Consider the following 21,222-nt stretch of genomic DNA (forward strand, 5'->3'; position numbering starts at 1 on the left):
AAAAAACTTTTCCAAAGGAAATAAAACATTCTCAAGATATTTTTATAATATAGTGTTCATCCAAAATCTTATTCTCTATGCTTATATTATTGGTTTATTTTCCATGGTTGGAAAACTCATTGAAGAGTCAAATCATTGTCCTATGATACCTATATTAATGGTCTAAATACAGTCAGGGTTATATATGGGGTAAGAATACTTTCTAGGTATTCTCGTGCCACTAGGAAATACCAGGGCTGCAATCAGTAATAATAAAGATAATAATGATCGCCATCTGCTTATTTCTAAGGAAACATTTGTACTTGGATGAAAATTTAAAGAGTGTAAAATAGCAATTTACTAATTTATTTGTAGATTATCAATAGGCCAATTTACTCATACATTCACTAACAAATACTTATATCTAAGTCTCTCCTCTCTGGTAAAAACCAGTCTCATAATTCCAATTAACCATAGGCCATTAACACTTTTAAGTTAAGTTAAAATATGAGCTGTCATCTCAAATAGGTATCCCTCTCCATTTCTAAAATATTACTAATGGCACCATCACCTTTCTGGCTCCCTAGGATGAAACATTTTGTCATTGTGGATACCTCCTCTCCACTACTGCTGCCGTGGGCCGCCACAAGATGGGTTATTGCTTTGTACTCTGACTTTAGAGGGTCCCATACACCATAAATATGAAAGCACTTTTTTCCCTTAAGATTTTTTAAAGTTTGGTAACAGGTGAAGCATATAGGAGTTACAGGAGGGGGACTGGAGGGCTAAGCTGGACCTCACCAGGAGATGCAGGGCTGAGGGAGTGCAAGTCAGTGTGTTGGGGGTGGGAGAGTGGAGGTGGGAAGAAAAATGTAAGTCTCTGTATTTTTGTTTTCTACTTTTAAAAAATATCAGGTACCCCAAATCACCCTAAGTGGATGTCTAGGCAGACAGGCTCCCCAGATAACTGTGCTTCCTCCTTCCTCTGTTCTTGGGTGGTATAGTTTTGGTTTGATTATATATTTCTTAAGATTTCCATATTTAATTTTTCTACTGGCTTTTAAGATATACCTCATTGAATCACTATTATTTATGATTCCTCTAGGGATTATACTATATAGCCTTAATTTTTCACCATCTACTTAGAGCTAACATTGTACTACTTCACGCTAAACGTGAGAACTTGCAAGTATATAGGTCCCTGTATCTCTTCCTCTCATGCTTTATGCAGTAGTTATTATATGCATTATTTCTATATATGTATGATAATAAACTGTCAACAATTTTTGCTTTAAACAGTGATATGCATTTTAAAGAAAGAAAGAGGAAAGCTAATCTTTTAGATTTATCCATATATTTTCCTTTTCCATTGTTCTTCATTGTTTCCTAAAGTTCTAAGTTTTCATCTGATATCGTTTCCTTTTAGCCTGATAAGTTTCTTTTAGCATTTCTTCTAGTGCAGGTGTGATGGTGATGAATTCCTAGTTTTCTTTTATCTGAACATGATTTTAATAAGCCTTCATTGTAAGAGATATTTTCACTGGATATAGATTCTAAATGGACAGTATTTTTTTTGTTGTTCATCACTCTAAAGATGTTTCACTATCTTCTATTTCTGATGAGGATTTCAATGATTGTTTGAATTGCTGTTTACTTATACGTAATGTACCTTTTTTTTTCTCTTGCTGCTTTCGAGACCTTCTTTTTATCACTGGATTTCAGTGGTTTGTATATGATATGCTTAGGGAGCTGTTTTCTTAATATTCATCTTGCTTGGGGTTAGCTGCAACTTGATGTCTTTGGGTAAATTTCAGGAATTACTTCCTCAGATATTTTTGCTGCTCCATTCCCCCTCTCCTCTCTTTCTGGGACTCGTATTACACACATATTAAACCTTTAGCTATTGTCCTAAAAGCCCATGAGGCTTGGATCATTTTTTTTTCTGCCTTCTTCCTCCCTGTTCTTCATATTTGATAATTTCTACAGATCTATCATCAAGCTCACTGACGTTTTCTTCTGGCAGCCCCAAAGTCCTCTTAAGTAAACCAGTGAAATTTTATTTTAAAAGTTATACCATTTAAGTACTAGAATTTCCATTTGATTTTTTAATAGTTTTTATTTCCCTGCAGATATTTCATATCATCACTTATTAAAATCACAGTTCTTATATCCTTCAGCATTGTTATAACAGCTGCTTTAAAAATCTTTGTGTACTAAGTCCAACATCTTAGTCATGTTGAGTTTGGTCTCAGTTGTCTTTACTCTACAACGTAGGTCATCTTTTTTGTTTGTTTTCTTTACATATTGAGTAATTTGCTATTTTATCTGGATACCATGAATAATAATTTGTAGACACCAATAATCCAATAATTTGGATTCTGTTATGTTCTTCTGAAGAGTATTGATTTTGTTCACTTGTTTTAGCATGCAGTGAAAGTGGCTAAATTCAAACTGCATATGCTGTCTCCTCTGCAAAAGCAGCTGAAAGTTCAGTTCTTTTAGCTTTCGCTAGGTTGCTTGGAGACTGCCCCACACATTAATGATTCTGGGATCAGCCAGAGATTTAGGTAGAGTTTATGCGTAGTATTTAGGGTTCCCCCCTCTCTGACTCTCTCCTTTTCATATTTCTCTCTTGACATTTTAATTGCTGTGGTTGCCTCATCCTGTCCACTTGTTGTTCAAGTCGATAAGATAAGAAGATTTTCCATCTGAGTTTTAACTGCACCTCCTTTTCCCCATCATGCATTGCATAGACTGAGGCCTGCCCTTGGGGAAAAGCAGAATAAAGGGAAACTCACCTAATACCTCTCCTTTCTTCCAAGTATTGACTCCCCTCCAATATCAGCCTGTCTCTTGTCACTCTCTAGGGCCTTCAAATAATTGCTTTTACATTTAGTCTGGAGTTTGTAGTCATTATTTTAAGGAGAGTTAGCATGATGTGAAATGCTTGGCCATTATCAAAAGGAGAGCCCTTGGTGTAGTTTTGGGAGGTGCTTAGAACTACCTGGAAATCCTGAATTGGGGAAGTGAGGCATCATCAGAGAGGAGAACCTCCCTACCTTGGCCTCTTAGTGCTTGCCTGGGTAAGTTTCTATCCCCAATTCAGGAAGATCTAGCTTTCTCAATACCAGTTGTTGAAAAGACTGTCCTTTCCCCTTTGAATGGGATTGGAACCCTTGTCAAAAATCATTTGATTATATATGTGAGGTTTATTTTTGTACTCTTTGTTCTATTCTATTGCTCTATATGTCTATCTTTATGCCAGTACTACACTGCTTTGATTATTGTAGCTTTGTAGTAAGTTCTGAAATCAAAAAGTGTAAGACTTCCAACTTTATTCTTTTTCAAGACTGCTTTGGTTATTTGGGGTCTCTTGGGATTCCACATGAATTTTAGGATGGATTTTTCTGTTTCTATAAAAACTGTCATTGAGATTTTGACAGAGATTGCATGGACTGTACAGATTGCTTTAAGTAGTATTGACTTAAAGTAGTATTGACATCTTAACAGCTTTCAAGCCATGAACATGAGATTGCTTTTCATTTATACATGTCTTCAATTTCTTTCAACAATGTTTTGTAGTTTTTAGTGTACAAGTCCTTTGCCTTCTTGGTTATGTTTGCTCCTAAGTATTTTATTCTTTTGATAGTATTGTAAATGAGATTGTTTTTTTAATTTCCTTTTAGAATTGTTCATTGTTAGTGTATAAAAACACAACTTCTTTCTGTGTGTTGATGTTGTATCCTGCAAATTTGCTGAATTTTAACATTATTTTTAAAACTGATTTTATTCTGATGACATGTTCAATGAATGAAATGTGAAAAAGATAGAAAGACACAAATATTACCCACAATTCCACCACTGTGGGCTTGCCATACATTATGTTCTTTCATTCTCTCTCCTTTGTTCTCATAATCAGCCTTTTACTATTAATAATTTTTTTTTTTTTTTAACATCTTTATTGGGGTATAATTGCTTTACAATGGTGTGTTAGTTTCTGCTTTATAACAAAGTGAATCAGTCATACATAAACATATGTTCCCATATGTCTTCCCTGTTGCGTCTCCCTCTCTCCCACCCTCCCCATCCCACCCCTCCAGGCTGTCACAAAGCACCGAGCCAATATCCCTGTGCCATGCGGCTGCTTCCCACTAGCTATCTACCTTACTGCGTTTGTTAGTGTGTATATGCCCATGACTCTCTCTCGCCCTGTCACAGCTCACCCTTCCCCTTCCCCATAACCTCAAGTCCGTTCTCTAAGAGGTCTGTGTCTTTATTCCTGCTTTACCCCTAGGATCTTCATGACATTTTTTTCTTAAATTCCATATATATGTGTTAGCATACGGTATTTGTCTTTTTCTTTCTGACTTACTTCACTCTGTATGACAGACTCTAGGTCTATCCACCTCATTACAAATAGCTCAATTTCGTTTCTTTTTATGGCTGAGTAATATTCCATTGTATATTGTATATTAATAATTTTAATCTTATTTTGCTACTTAAGAGTGTATAATGAACTTGAATTATTTTAATAAAGACGTATGTTCACAAAAGGTCACAGCCTGTTTCCATGCCTTCTCAGCTCAAATTCTCTGCAATCCCAACCCTGACCTTAACAATATTTAAAGGCTTCATTTACAAATTGTATGATGGTTTTTATACATTTTTAAACTCCTTGGTTATTGAACCCAGGTGACAAATATCAATTGAAGGCAACTTTGGGACATATGGTCATTTTATTAAATATTTATTGGGCAGAAGAGTCCAATTTTTTTCACAGACTTGTCCTCAACCAGGAAAGGAACCAAGAGTTTTTCTGGTCTTAAAAACACCAATCAGACAAATAATAGAAGAAAATATGTAGGGTGATATTATCCTGAATACATACATTACTCTGATATCTGAGGTAGATAAATTTTATTCTCTAACTTTGGACAATTGGTTGAAGATTGAAGCTTTGCAATTTTAGTATTTTGGATAAAGTGGCATGACCAAAAATATTGTGCTTAGCCCCAATTCCCTTGCAGTTTTATGTAAGGAATACACAAAGATGGCCACAGGATGCTTAATGGGAAGAGTACAGATTCTTAGAATGGTTGGTTTGCTTGATGCTCAAAAGGGTATTCCACACCCATTCACTCATTCCCTCACTAAGTATTTACTGAATGCCTACTATGTGCCATGCCCAGTTATAGGCACTGAGGGCAGATCAGTGAGTAAAACACAAGTTCTATCTGGATCTAAATTTTGGTTATTCAACAATATCATCCTTGGTTAATTCATTTAACCATTTTGTTTCACATCTGAAAAAGAGGGAGTTACATTATTTTCATGGGGTTTTTTTTCAGTTTTAAAAGAAATGATTTTGCAGTGCTATGACTCTCTGTTTGGCATACACACTGTATATTTAATTCCAGTACAGGAGTTCATGAGGCTGTCTCCTCCCAACCTGCCAAACTGCTAACCTCTTAGACTCTCCCATCCCATCACCTCTTGGTCCACCCTACCTCCATCTGTTCCCTGACCTAAGTAGCACTGGAGGATCTATAAGTACACATGTATGCTACTAATATGTTGCAACAGCTTTGCTTCCCTGATATTCTAGCAGGACCAAATGAGTAAAAGCAGCCAGGGCAGCCACACAATTCCTAGACAAGATGATAACCCTTAGCCGTATACTATTTTAGTTTTACTGGGCTTTCAGTTGTTATTCATTAACACTCCTCAGGAGTAGAAGGAAGGAGACCCATATTTAACTAAAATCAGCCTGTGGTTTCAAGAATATCTTCCAGAGCAAAGGAAAGAAAGTAAAAATAATACATTAAGTATTAGTTAATCTTATTTTCCTTTATACACATGATTTTAGTTTATTGCTGTAATTAGAGTTTGAGGAGCTACATCTGAGAGGAAGAGAAATCCTCCAGCATCTCTATTTATCTCTAAAATGCACCAGATTGTACCACTTGGCATTTCATTTTTTTACATCTTTGCTGACTCTTCCATCACAAATTTCTCTAGCTTAAAAACAAAACAAAAATATCCCTATCTATTCCAATAGAATAGTGAATTTCCTATAATTCTTAAAGATACACAGTACTCTCCAATGTTCAAAAAATAAGAGCAACAGTAAAAAAACAAAGGTACTCCCCATCAAAGCTAGCCTTTCACTAAGATAGTCTCATTTTTTCTCTTAACGTAGCAATGATATCAAAGGATGATAGCTAAAATTAGACCTTGCTGTGAAATATCAAATACCTTTGCTGTTCTTAGCACTGCAAATAGTTCAAACACACACACACTATGTTTTCATTTATTTCCTTATATCATATGAAGAGTCCAACGATACTGGAGACTGAAGAGACCTTGTTACCCTACCTGAGTTCCATTAACACTAATTCTTTGGGGTGCTAATAGAGGGGTTTTTTTGACTAAGTGTTTGGGAGGATCTGGTTAAATAAAATGGAAACATTCCTTTACTGTAGGACATCTCAGGGCCTTTAATATGCTAGTATATATTGTGATTCTCCTAGAAGGAAATATTGCAAACAACATTTCCAAAGTCTTTGACCATTACAGCCATTATTTGAAGAGTAATTCTGAGAAACACAAATCAAGTATAACACTCTCATTTTGAAGATGAGGAGATTCTGCTTACACTGGTTGAGATTTGCTCTGAGCTCACAGAGTTATTAGCACAGCTAGAGCTAGAACCTCTTGACTCCTAGCCAATGTTCCCTTCTAAAATAAGACAAAAAATGATTTTGAGATCCTAATGTTTTGTCCTGTGTCCTCTCAATACATTCCTAGCACATTATCAGTTGTCTTAGGCACCAGTCACAAATCAAGAAAGAGCTGACACAGTAGTTATCCCAATTACATAATATTCTGGATTGGGATCTTTGGACCAATGATATTTGTGAGACACTTACATCACACATTTTAAATCTAGGCTATTCATTCTTCCAATTTTTTTCAAGTGGAGGTTCAGAAATGAACTAATTTGCCGAAACATAAGTAATTTCAAATTTTTCTGTGAAAAATGCCATTGGTATTTTGATAGGGATTGCATTGAATCTGTAGATTGCCTTGGGTAGTATGGTCACTTTAACAATACTGATTCTTCCAATCCAAGAACACAGTATATTTTTCCATCTGTTTGTGTTGTCTTCAATTTCTTTCATCAGCATCTTATAGTTTTTGGAGTACAGGTCTTTTGCCTCCTTAGGTAGGTTTATTCCTAGGTATTTTATAATTTTTGATACAATGGTAAATGGGACTGTTTCTTTAATTTCTGTTTCTGATATTTCATTTTTAGTGTATAGAAATGCAACAGATTTCTGTATATTAATTTTGTATCCTTCAACTTTACAAAATTCATTGATGAGTTATAGTAGTTTTCTGGTGGCATTTTTAGGATTTTCTATGTATAGTATCATGTCATCTGCAAACAGTGACAATTTTACTTCTTCCTTTCCAATTTGGATTCCCTTCGTTTCTTTTTCTTCTCTTATTGCTGTGGCTAGGACTTCCAAAACTATGTTGAATAAAAGTGGTGAGAGTGGGCATCCTTGCCTCGTTCCAGATCATAGAGGAAATGTTTTCAGCTTTTCACCATTGAGTATGATGTTAGCTGTGGGTTTATCATATATGGCCTTTATTACATTGAGGTAGGTTCCCTCTATGCCCACTTTCTGGAGAGTATTTATCACAAATGGATGTTGAATTTTAGTAATAGCTTTTTCTATTGAGAAGATCATATAGTTTTTATTCTTTAATTTGTTAATATAGTATATCACACTAATTTATGGATATTGAAAAATCCTTGCATCCCTGCCTGGAATAAATCCCACTTGATAATGGTGTATGATCCTTAATGTATTGTTGGGTTTGGCTTGCTAGTATTTTGTTGAGGATTTTTGCATCTATGCTTATCTGTGATATTGGCCTATAATTTTCTTTTTTCGTAGCATCTTTGTCTGATTTTGGTATCAGGGTGATGGTGGCCTCAAAGAATGAGTTCAGAAGTGTTCCTTCTTGTGCAATTTTTTGGAATAGTCTCAAAAGGTTAGGTGTTAACTCTTCTCTAAAGAGTTTGGTAGAATTCACCTATGAAGCCATCTGGTCCTGGACTTCTGTTTGTTGGGCATTTTTAAATTACTGATTTACATTACTGGCAATGGATTTGTTCATACTTTCTATTTTTTCCTGGCTCAGTCTTGGGAGATTGTACCTTTCCAAGAATTTGTCCACTTCTTTTAGGTTGTCCATTTTTTGGCCTATAGTTGTTCATAGTAGTCTCTTATGATCCTTTGTATTTTTATGGTGTCAGTTGTAACTTCTCCTTTTTCATTTATGATTTTATTGATTTGGGCCCTCTCCCTTTTTTTTTTCCTCTCAATGAGTCTGTCTAAAGGTTTATCAATTTTGTTTATCTTTTCAAAGAACCAGCTTTTAGTTACATTGATCTTTTCTATTGTTTTCTTTTAGTCTCTATTTCACTTATTTCTTCTTTGATCTTTATGATTTCTTTCCTTCTACTAACTTTAGGTTTTGTTTGTTCTTCTTTCTCTAGTTCCTTTAGGTGTAAGGTTAGGTTCTTTATTTGATATCTTGTTTCCTGAAGTAAGCTTGTATTGCTATAAACTCCCCTCTTAGAACTGCTTTTGCTGCATCCCATAGGTTTTGGATCACCGTGTTTTTGTTTTCATTTGTCTCTAGGCATTCTCTAACATTATATACAAAAATAAACACAAATGGATTAAAGACCTAAAGGTAAGACTGGATACTATAAAACCCCTAGAGGAAAACATAGGCAGAACACTCTTTGACATAAATCACAGCAATATCTTTTTGGATCCTTCTCCTAAAGTAAAGAAAATAGGAGAAACAACAATAACAACAAATAGGACCTAATTAAACTTAAAGGCTTTTGCACAGCAAAGAAAACCATTGACAAAATGAAAAGACAAACTACTGAATAGCAGAAAACATCTGCAAATGATATGACCAATAGGAATTAATATCCGACATATATAAACTGCTTATACAACTCAACATCAAAAAAACAAACAGAACTGAATAGACATTTTTCCAAAGAGGAAAGGTAGATGGCCAACAGGCACATGAAAAGGTGTTCAGCATTGCTAATCATCAGGGGAATGTAAATCAAGACCACAATGAGGTATCACCTCATACCTGTCAGAATGGCTATCATTAAAAAGAACACAAATAACAAATGTTGGCAAGGATGTGGGGAAAAGAGAACTCTTGTATACTGCTGGTGGGAGTGTAACTTGGTGCAGTCACTGTGGAAAACAATATCGAGGTTTCTCAAAAAACTAAAACTAGAACTACCTTATGACCCAGCAATCCCACTCCTAAGTAAATATCTAAAAAAAAAAACAAAAACACTAATTTGAAAAGATACATGTAATCCAATGTTCATAGCAGCATTATTTACAATTGCCAAGATATGAAAGCAACCTAAGTGTCCATCCACAGATGAATGGATCAAGATGGTGTGGTATATACATACAATTGAATACTACTAGGTCATAAAAAAGAATGAAATTTTGCCATTTGCAGCAACATGGATGGATTTGGAGAGCATTACGTTAAGTGAAGTCAGACAGAGAAAGACAAATACTGTATGATATCACTTATATGTGGAATCTAAAATATACAACAATCTAGTGAATAAAACAAAAAAGAAGCAAACTCACAGATATAGAGAACAAACTAGTGGTTACCAGTGGGGGGTAAGGGCAATATAGGGGTGGGGGAGGGGGAGGTATAAACTATTGGGTGTAAGATAGGCTTAAGGATGTATTGTACAACATGGGGAATATACCAATATTTTTTAATAACTGTAAATGGAAAGTAACGTTTAAAATTGTAAAAAAAAAATTTTATAAAAATAAAAAAGCAAAAAAAATTCTATCTCCTCTTTGCCACTGATTGTTGATCTTGTTTAGATACAGTTTTCTTACCTATAAAAAGGAGGCAGAAATAGCAAACATGAATTTATATGCAGTGCAGTTAATTCTGGTTACACTAACATTTTTTATTCTAAATGTGGCTTAATGAATTGGAGTATATATTTATATTGTTATGAAATCAACATATCTATCCACACAATCAAATTACTATGATAAAAGCTAGGACCTTAACACTTTTGTTCTTGTATTTGGAGAATGAATGGAAAGAGTGTCTCTACTGAACCGCTGATCACATAGATCCACAAAAACTTTTACATTCAATATCGACCAATGGCCATGAACTCCTACTGTGTCAGGAAATACCTTTGAACCTAGTGACAATAAAACAAGAAGACCTTCCAAAGATGACAACCACTGAATTAGAATAAAAAACATGGGTCCTGAAGGTGGATGGAAAAGCTGAGTGTATCCCTATTTCCCATTGTTTGGGCATACGGATGTAGCCATAACACAACTTCCTCTAAAAATGATAAATTAAGTGAGGGAGAAAATTATCTCACTTTTTTATTATGTGGTATTTTGCCTAAATATCCTTATGTTTCTTAAAAGGAGACATCTTTCCTTTACTGACCCATTAGTTAAAAAAAATCTCTGGCACTGGGGAGTTAAGGATAAAGAGACAAGCTCCTAAACTGGGTTGCTTTTCTGCACACTAAGGAAGTTCATAATTTAACTGAAGAAATTATTAGATACATTCTCTCCTTATAATGGTATAAACCTCAGAGGAAAATGAGCTGCTTATGCATATATTCTCTTTATAATTCAAGAAATCCTCAAGGATTTAAAAATTATGCCCCAAATCAGAATGGCACTCTGGTGTCCTCTTAACATGGGTTCATACCATAAATATTTATTTTAAGCATTTTCACTGGAGTTAAGTAGCAATACTCTATGTTGTTTTTTATTTTTATTTATTTTTATTTATTTATTTTGCGGTATGCGGGCCTCTCACTGTGTGGCCTCTCCCGTTGCGAAGCACAGGCTCCGGACGCGCAGGCTCAGCGGCCATGGCTCACGGGCCCAGCTGCTCCGCGGCATGTGGGATCTTCCTGGACCGGGGCACGAAACCGTGTGCCCTGCATCAGCAGGCGGACTCTCAACCACTGTGCCACCAGGGAAGCCCTGTTTTTTATTTTTAATTATGGTTACTAAGCTTTTCGTCTGAATGCTCTTATTTATTGAATTTCATTTTCCTTCAAAAAGAAGAAGGAATTAAAATTTTTGGTTGATAGTATGGTTAAATTTAACTTGGAAAAAAAAAAGACTTGGAGGGATAGAATCCTTGACTGCAAATTTATGAAATTTTATTATATGAAAGAGGTAGCGCACATTCACTATAGTTCCAGAAGGAAGAATGTGGACTAATACATGGAAGTTAAAAGGAAAATTTGATTGCTCTCAACTGAAGGATAAACTTTCTTAAAATAAACTAAGGTAGTTGGCCATTTCCAAGTTTATCCATTAATGTTTGTGGCTTGTTTTAGTGTTTGATGATGCCCGTTAAGTGGAAGTAGTTGCAGGTATTAAAGGTCTATGGAAAAATATGGGAAAAAATTAAGTTCATCTATTTATTTTCCCCCTCAGAAAATGAGCAACTATCTTAATTTTGTTAAAACCTAACACAATATGACAAATTAGCCCAATCACACATTATAAAGTTGCTAAAAATGAAGTAAGAAGTTAGAGTTCAGATAAACACACTGCAATCTGGTATAATGAAATGCAGGTTTCCTCCGCTATCTGAAAGTAGGGAGTTCCTATGAAACCTTTCGTAAGCTGAAATGGTGTAGAGCAAAGAAGCAATTACCCTAGGACACATCTTGGTAACAGATGGACAGAATAAGTTGAGATAAGAGCACAGAAGCTCACAGACACAGTTCCAAACTATGGAGCCTTGATGCTGAGATGCTGAGTGTAGTTCCCAGGGAAGGAGCCTGGCAGTGCCGCTCTCACCGGGCTGCCCAGGGTGCACACTGCCTCTAACGGGGCTTGGGGCAGAATAATCGCTGAACACTATTTTTGCATTTCTCCTTTTAAAATAAAGGTGAAAATCCTCTTTAGACTCCTTTTGGTTAGCGAAAACAGGTACTAATGTAGGTCTTTTGTAAAAGCAAAATGGAGATACCTTGTACTGGGCCAAAAGTCATGGAGAAGTGCCTTCCAGAATATTCCAAGAAGGGTTGAGCCACAAGACTTATTGGTTCATTATTGCCATTTAAAGTGGGTCTTTTGGGATATTCTGAGTCTGCTATATGTACTGAGCTCACTTCAGGTTAGTGTGGCTACAAGAGCATAATAAAGAGAAAACATGAAGTTTGTAATCAGCAACCTGATTTTGTCACTTTATTATGTGTAGGATGTTAAAAATAAAAAAGTCATGGAACTTCTCTGGTCTTCAGTTTCTCATCTGTAAAATGGGGTTAAACAGCACCTGCCTTACAAGTTACTTGTAAGGACTAAAGGAAAGAAGGTGTATAACAAGAATCTTGTAACCTGAGTGCTGTACAAATGTAAAGGATTACCACTTAAACATTAATAGGGGCTATTAGAATCACTTCATTCTCCTCTTTTCTGATTTCCTTCTGTTTCTCAGAGTTTTTCTTAATTTGCTTCAAGAATTACCTCTTAAATGACAGTACTCCACAGAGTTCTGTAAATGTTCTATAAATGACCATAGTCATTTAAAATTATAAGGGAAAACACCCTATCATATCAATGTCTTCCATTCCCTAAACTTCAACCATCACATGAAGGTGATAATTTTCAAACCTACATTTCTAATGCAAATCTTTCTCTGGAACACCAGAGCAGTATTTTCAAATCCTTTACTGGACTCCCCACTTGGATCCCTACTAAAGTCTTTCCTTCTTTGAAATCTGATTGGTTGCCAAGTCCTATTGACTTTGTAAGCAAATATTAAACCCTTATGCTCTAATTGCTTTTGTGGAATTTGGAGAGCTTTTACAGACTCTCCACTTAAGCATCAGGACTTGGAGTTACGGTTGCTCCACAATTAAGCAATTGTACTGCTCTCCTTGTCTCTCTCTGTATTTCCTTGCTAATACAGCCACACTGGACTATCCTCTTAACACCACTGCCTTAGAATGTTTCCCACCTACATTTAATTGCTATATGAGAACCCATATACTCTTAGATTTCCTATGACATTGGGAACTCAGAGGCCAAGATGCAGGAATCCTTAAAGGCTTCTTGGAGATACTAAACATACATAGGGAGAAGATGGAAGAGCATCTCCCAGGATTTGTCCACTCCACCAATTCCTCACTATTTGGAGTTCCTCAACATGCTGTGCTGTTTTAAAGCATAATTTGTAACCTAGAATATCCATTCTGCACTGGCTGCTTGGCATTCTAAGGCACATATTCAAGATACCATGCAAATGTCATCCTCATCAGAGCTTCTGCGAGGCTTCCCAGATTAAGTTAGTATCTCCTGCTCTGTTTCCAGGGCACTTTATACACTCACACGGTAAAAGCATTTAACCCAAGCTGTCATCATTTTTGTTTACATGTCTCAGCCCCTTCTGGATATCAGTTCCTTGAAGGCACTGACTATGCCTCCTGCATCTCTATATAGCCACTGTCTAGCCCACCACCTGTCCCAGGTCAGAGGTAAAGTCTTTTTGGGTAACAGAAAGAAGAAAGGTGTTACAAAAGCAGTAGTAAAGCCCAACCTCAGTATTTAGGACTAATTGGGAAGAACGGAAAAATGACAGGCCAAAAATGTGTCAAAAGCACCCTGCAGGACGCCTCTCACAGGAGAGACAAGGGGTAAATATTTTGGTGGATTTATCCAAATTGCCGCTAGGAAAAAGACTAAGAGAAATTACAGGATAAATGTAAGTCTTTTATAATTGGCAAAGCACTTCCATATTACATGTGTTTTCCAAATTATTTGAGAAAGTTTGAAAAATGCCCAACTGCTTTTTTACTTTTAAACTTCCACCGGTGTTCCTGTTTACCTAATATCACAAGTCTGTGCACTAACCATTTGAAAGCCTTGCTTCAAGAAAGTGAATTTCAACCTCACTTTGTCCCAATTAGAGCAAATACCAAGGAGGCGACATTTAAATAAATATATCTGATTCCTTCTGAGGGTGAGAGTATAGGGGACCTTTCTCACTTCTGATACCCAAAGAGAATATTTCTGTCCCTGGACCTTCCCAGGTCCTGGGATTAGGCAGGGAGGCTGTGCTTCTGAGCTGGGGCAGCAGTGAAGCAAAGAAAGCACCCAAAAGTGTGTGGAAGTGGAGCTTCTGTGCTAGTGCTCCCTGGCTCTTTTCTTAAAGATAAATGGAGGCATCAGGGCGAAGTCAATTCTCTAAATAGTAACTGACAGCCAACCACCTATAGGGAGCTTGGGTAGGCCCTGCAGGGATCAAGAAATGAGTAAACACTACTGGGAAAAAATTATTGATAATTATGTTTAGGAATATTGTGTAACAAGGCAAGTAATGGAGATGTGCATTAGAGTTTTCTATCACTGAGAAAAGTTTTTACAATTCTGTCCTAAATCTTTTGAGGTTGAAAAAAATTTCTATCTTATGTCTGAAACCAGTACCTTGATACACTGCTGACTGTATATCTTACAAATAAATGAGCATATTATCCAATGTTCATTGGTCTTTCAGACTTAACAATTATTACAATAAATTGCATTGCTCCTTGAAGCCCTTCACCTCAAAGAAACGATAATGTTGAATTTATATTCTCTAAAATCTATGTATCTTACAAATATAATGTTTACTTTTCAATTAATTTGAATCTGGAAAGTTTAAACAGAAACAAAACACTTAAAAGTCAAAACTTCCAACTGCGTGACTAAGAAAACATTTTGGACATATCTATATTTAACAGCCCTGTGCATTTAACTCCCTGTCTGTATAAAAAGATATTCAGAACAAACATCTACTCTTCATTTCTCCTCTCACCCCTTGTCTGGGTAGATTTTATTTATGTATTAGATGACCTTTTTGGCCATTAGAACCATCTTGCTTCAGCAGTTAATTAACACAAGTACCATAATTTAATACAGTTAATGCTACTTGATGCCCTTTAATGTAGCTTCCATTAGTAATATTATTGTAGTATTACCCTGTAAATTAAAATGAGATCAAGACTAAGAGAGCCACTCTTTAATTAAGGTACTGGCACACTGCACTCGTCTATTATTCACTAGAGAAAATCACCCTGATTTACTGAAGCAGGACATCCGTAAGTCAGAATTAGTCCATGAAGATTATTAGGTTTATTGAACAATGTGAGTAACATGGAGTTGCTGAGATTGCCAACGGCCTTATGTCCTCTTTTTCCTCCATTATCTTAATAAATACACAATAAGAGTGAGTAAATGGAAGCAAAATATGTATGTAGCAAAAGAGGCATAAAATTTTTATGATGTGATTATAGTTGTCAACAATAAAATTGGTATCAGATGTGTCACATGCTAAAAAGAACATAAATGCTACATTAGTTTAATAACAATCAAAATTAGTTTTACACCAAATAATGCCAGTCAGTATAAAACATAAAGGCCATATACACGTGCACAGGAAGTAGAAAATTGGAATTCACAGTCAATTGTTTTTGTTTCGTAGCTTAATATTTCAAGGTGAAAAAAACTTGTAGTATTATGTGTCCACTATTCTATGGAAATTTACCCACTTTCCCCAAATAACTCACGCCAATTCTCACATCATGGTGGGAGTGGTGGGGGAGTGACAGGTAGAAAAATATCATTATAATGATCAGACACAGACATGTAAAAGTAAGTTAAACATTGTAATCACATCAAGGATGGCAGAGGGCATGGGCTGAGAGAAGCAAAGACAGTTATATTTTGGAAAGTTTATATTTATGATATTCTTGAAAAGAAATTTTAGTACCTTCTTTTAGAGATCATCAAATCCTCCTATAGATTATTCACTATGTAGGAAAAAGATGACTCAGGATTTTAACCCAACTGAAATTTTCAAGTGTATATCAGCTTCTTTGCTGAAAGGGCTGTGAACCAGGCAATAGCTCAACAGTTCCCTTAGTGGCTCCATCTTCCTTATATAACTTAGAAGCTGGAGATATGCCCGAGCCATCAGGCCTTGCTTCTTTAGTCCCTCCCTTAAGACTAAAAATACCCCAGCCATCTGGTACCTAGCACAGTACATGCCAGCATCAGTTTTGCCCTGAGGAATTTGGACAGAGTTTGGAGGTGACAGAGTGGAACCTTATGGAAGGGGTTCACCTCTATTGGACCTTTCTCTTTTGCCCAGCTGCTTCTTCACCAGCTTTCAGTTGACTGGTGAACAGGAAAAGACAGTGGAGGTGAGTCCCAGAGAAGGGAGGAGGGCTCCTCCAAACTCCTCAGAACCATTGAAATACAGTTGAAGGATACTACTAGGATGAAGAAAAATGATAAATCTGGTGGGATTCTACATTTCTAACATGGCATCTTTAAGTGACAGTATGTCCGACTCCAATAGAGAATGCACCAAAATGCTTTTAGCTTTAAAGTGTATTTTATACTCTCTTAAGTAATCAGAGGAAACAAAAATGAATATCTAATAACAGACATAAGCCCAAACAATGTTTATTTTCCAGCCAAAAAACATCACAAGACTGCCTTTTTTATAAGTGAAAAATGAGAGTTTTAGGGGAAGTTGGGCTATAAGGATTTTGGCTTAGTTTAAGGATTTCTCAAACTGTAAGTAAGCTGACCTAGATGATTCTACCTAACAATATAGATCACACTAGGATTCAAATTCACATCTCAGCTTATTAATTTTGATATTTATTCTTGTAGATAAACAGAATGCTTGTTACTTTGTTGTGGTATGCTATTGTTAATAATATCAACATCAACTGTTTTTATATATTGTATGTTCCCAAGAATAAGATACTGGAAACTGATCTTTTGCTAAAATATTCATGAGTACAATAGCTGCATTTTATTATAAATCACAAACTCATATGAAACATCATAGCTCCACACCGCTCTCATGTCATGCCCTGGTCGTATATGAACTCTAGAACACACAAGCTCAATACTGAACCAGTGCACATTTCTCTCAGAAATATGATTTTGCTCTAAAGATATTTTCATCAAACTTCACCAAACCTTGGTTAAAAGTTTTAAAAGAGGCTCCATAGCTAAAGATTCTTGACTCCTCCATGAGAAACATGAAGCCAGAACAAAGCTGAGAGTAGGTGGCCATCAGTTCCTGCTGTTCTCCATAAGTCAGATTCCATAAGGTAAAATTCTGAAACCTTTTCCACCTTACCGAGGTCATGCCCACCACCCCATTCTGCGTGCCCACTCTGGCTCTCACTTAACAGCAGTGGCCACTTCTTCCTTCTAGTGCACAAGTGTACCAGCACCATTATTAAAGGTGGTTTGAGACAACTCTCTGAAAGCCCAGGGAGTCTCAACACTTCTCCAGTCTCTGAGGACTAAGCTGCCCTAAGGGATTACTGGAAGCCAGTAATCAATGAATCTGGACTTATTTGTTTAGCTTTTATGATTAACTAAACCTACATGATGTATGTACTGTTTATATTCTTATCCTCATATATTTTGATTTAAAGCTCTCTTGGCATTTTTAGAATGATTATTGCTTTGCTTCACATTTCCTTTTTTTTTTCCCTCAATGTGCTCTATACTCCACTCTTACCTTTAGTTTTCCCAACTCATCATCTCATGCTTCACCTCCTGTCAGATGGCTATTCTGGTAGCATACCACACTTAAAAATCTGGTTGAGAATCTCTGTGTTGGTGGTCCTCGTTCTCATTATTCAAGTTTTTCATTTAAATGTCTTCAAAATCCTTGGAAACTTGCTCAATTGTGTCTCTGGTATATTATCAAAAAAAAGATATGCCTGACTGGGAGCATGAATGCATTTGAACTCTGGTGCATCTGTAATTGACTGACAAAATGAAGGTAGCCTGAGTCAGGTTCATATTTTAAACGATAGTATATCCTTTTAAGATAATAACATTCAAGAACCTGAAAAGTAGAGCTTGCCCCTCATTAATAAATGCAGTGTATTTCCTAAATGCTTTCGGTTCTGATTTAATAAATGTAAAGAGATATAACTTTCATTTCTGGAACTTTTTTGGTACGATATAACAAAACATAAACAGAGAGTTGAACCATGCCGAAACTCTCTCTTGCATTCAAAAACAATAGTAAGATGTATTTTTTGTTTTTCAGTCCCTTTTACAGAGCAGCTGGCTTTGTTCCCCTGGCTTCGTTACCTTAAAGACTTAAACCACCCCCTGACCTAGTGAGTTCCTTGTTCTCAAGTAAGATGGTTTTTTTTGGCCTCTGGTTTAAATTCTAAGAAATCCTGCCAGGTTCAGGTTCAGTGACAGCAACTCTGGGATCACCAATTACTGCTGAGTTAGAAGGGTCTCAAATGCCTCAGAACCTACCTCTAGGCTGGCGTTCCTGAGAAAATGTTACAGTAGAAAGGGACAAATGTCACTCTACAGCTGCAGGAGCAGCAAACTGGCCTTTTCTTTGGACACACCCATTCTCATTCAAGTCAGACAGTTGTTTTCTTACCTTCCATGAACCTTTATGTCTGAGATGGCATAGAAGTAGCGTGCCAAGTGTAGCTCGTCTACAAATATTTCCCCAACGGCAGGTCTCAAAAGCCTTATCCTCAGGTCTGTGACAGTAAAGAAATCTCTGAGTTTCTTGGTTGTATCCAGTTGTCCGTAGAGGGAAGCCATATTGCGTAGCCAAGGTCCGGCAAAAAACGCGAACCTATCTTTGATTTCAAAGTGGATTATTTTGCTGTTGGTCATATACCCTGTGGAGTACTCTTCGGTGCAAATGATTTCTAAGACCGTATGCTGTGATAAATCCTTCACGGATTTAGGATCCATGTGGAAAGCATCTAAGCAGTCTGTGGCATAATACTGATAGGGCTGCCATGTTCGTCCATAATCAAGAGATTTCTCCAGGATCATTTGGTCTGGACGCCCCGATTCAAAGGTAATAACTATGTTGTCTGTGAGCTCAATAGTTTTGCTCCAAGACAGAGTGATGTTAACCTGGAGAGGCTTGGGATACTCTTTCCAAGTAGCAGACTGCCAAAATGTAGAGGGATGTCTTCCTTCAAAATCAAACATCAGCTCAGGTGGATGTGCCAGCTCCGGGGTACTTGCATCACACTCATTATTGCACATGTAGGGGTTGCCCTATGGAAGAAGAAGAAAAGAGGGTGCATCAGAACACTGGTTTGACACAAGTCTTGCCACATTGCTGTTGCTGAGTGGGAGGCTAGGAGAAAAAGAAAAAAACCAACAACAACCTGTTTGCAGTAATCATTTTTATTTGCCTTAACTGGATTCTCCTCTTTAATAGCTTAAAAAAAAAAAGAGGCAATATGGTAATTTTCTTGTCTTATTTCCTCCCATGGTCTTTAAGAAATGAAAACAGTTTATTTATCCCATATGTGTTAGACCCATAATGTGATCTCAGAAGCACAAAGACACTGAGCAACTGTCTAACAGCTCAATACCTCCGCATCCTCTTAGAAAGATGTTATAGAAAAGCAAGGAAATTCCTCCATGCCTCAAGGACATTCCTCAAGAGCACAATTTTTTAAGAAGTCATTTTTCAAGTAAAGCTTTAGAATTAGCAATGAACCGTAGATACCTGTGTCCTGTTTGGGAAACAATACCCCCATATGACATCCAGCTTCTTTTTGCTTCACCTCAAATCCATCATACTTAACTGGGTCCCTGCTTCATAAAGCTTGCTTTTAAAGCATTTACTTTGCTCACCACAAATCATTAAAATGTGGTACACTACAGGCTCTGGGGCTTGATCCCAACATCTGCCATCCTATTAGCTAGAGGCAAGGGGATTGCTCAGGGTGGGGGTGTGCTCCAACTTATCAGGACAGGAAAATCCAGTACTTAATTAGAAGGTTTTTGCAGAGAATCACTGCCACTTGATGTATTACTCTGTGCCGGCCCACGGTCAGCTCTCTGTGGATGTTAGCCATTATTATTATTTTCTCTCACACAAAGGCTAATTCCTTCACAGCCTACTCTAACAAGAAGCTGAAAATAAGTCTCCTTGTCATATATCACAACAAGTTATAACACCACTTACGCGAAACTAAATGGCTGCTCTCAGGTTTCATTGGTAGACTGATTCTACGGCAAACAATTGGCTCCCAAATTTTGGGTTATTTTGTGTTTTAAAAAATGGTATCATTTGGAGTCGACGAGTCAGGTATTTCTCTATCACCCTGTACTGGGTAATTATAAGCATGAATGGGTGAAAGAATTGATCCTCTGACATTGTCCTTAGGCTTTCTCTTGTAATTACAACTAGATTTTTTCTTTTTTCTTTTTCATGAACTGAGACCTTTTCATCATATCTGCAGGATGCATGAGCTGGGTCTCAAATAATGAATTTACACTTTAGACATTAATGCTCAGTTACCAGCTGACTCCTGCGAAATGTAAGACGAACATTGGAGACTTGCTTTGGCCTCCCTAGAGGCAACTTTGTCCTGCCTAGTCAGCCAATACTTCCACTCTCTCTTTTCCATTAATGCAACTGAATCCTAAAGCTGGCAACAGGTTTGGGGGTCTGAGTGTAATTGAGATGGGGTAGGAGAAAGGAGAGAAGGTACATTATTTGAGGACCAGAAATGTTTTAAAAATACATTCAAGGCATCAGTGATAATGGAAATGTTTCTGTTCTCTCTTGAATTTCAATTCCCTATTCTTGATCCCAGCATCTGTGGCACTATTTATAGTATCCCACTCATAGTGAGCCAATGGGGGCAAAATAAGTTTCTGTTCCAGGTGGAATAAATCACCAAATTTATTATTATTTAAACTCTCTTAAGCATACCAGAGAGCCAAATGCAGAGCTCTGCAAACTGGCAAAGGCTTTTTATGGAGGGCTATAAATATTGTGGAATCTGTCAGGATTTATAAATTCTAAATATATGGAAATGCACATTTTACTGGAAGGGGTCAGATTTACACAAATCACACCTTCATGTGAAATTTACTGGAAAAAATATGGTCACTTCAAAATCTGTCAGCATGTGGCCATCTGCACAATCATTAACTTGGATGCTACCACCTTTCTCCTGACAAAAGCATCTTCATCTGAGGTCAAGGGTATTGAAACACAGGAAATCAACTCTGCGGGATACACCAAAGTGAGTTATCAGACATTTGTATTAAGCCTTGTTGA

At 36.7% G+C, this 21,222-nt stretch overlaps 1 protein-coding gene across 12 annotated transcripts in view; it reads right to left on the reverse strand.

Annotated features, from left to right (window-relative positions):
- Positions 1-21,222, reverse strand: part of NTNG1 (netrin G1) — a 338,223-nt gene that overhangs the window by 143,652 nt on the left and 173,349 nt on the right. For all 12 annotated transcript variants that reach the window (XM_060301827.1, XM_060301879.1, XM_060301855.1 and 9 more), the window contains exon 3: positions 18,556-19,196. In XM_060301827.1, coding sequence (XP_060157810.1) covers positions 18,556-19,196 — 641 coding nt within the window. The remainder of the gene's footprint in view (positions 1-18,555; positions 19,197-21,222) is intronic.

The sequence above is a fragment of the Globicephala melas genome, chromosome 1 (assembly GCF_963455315.2).
Source record: "Globicephala melas chromosome 1, mGloMel1.2, whole genome shotgun sequence".
Classification (NCBI taxonomy): domain Eukaryota; kingdom Metazoa; phylum Chordata; class Mammalia; order Artiodactyla; family Delphinidae; genus Globicephala; species Globicephala melas.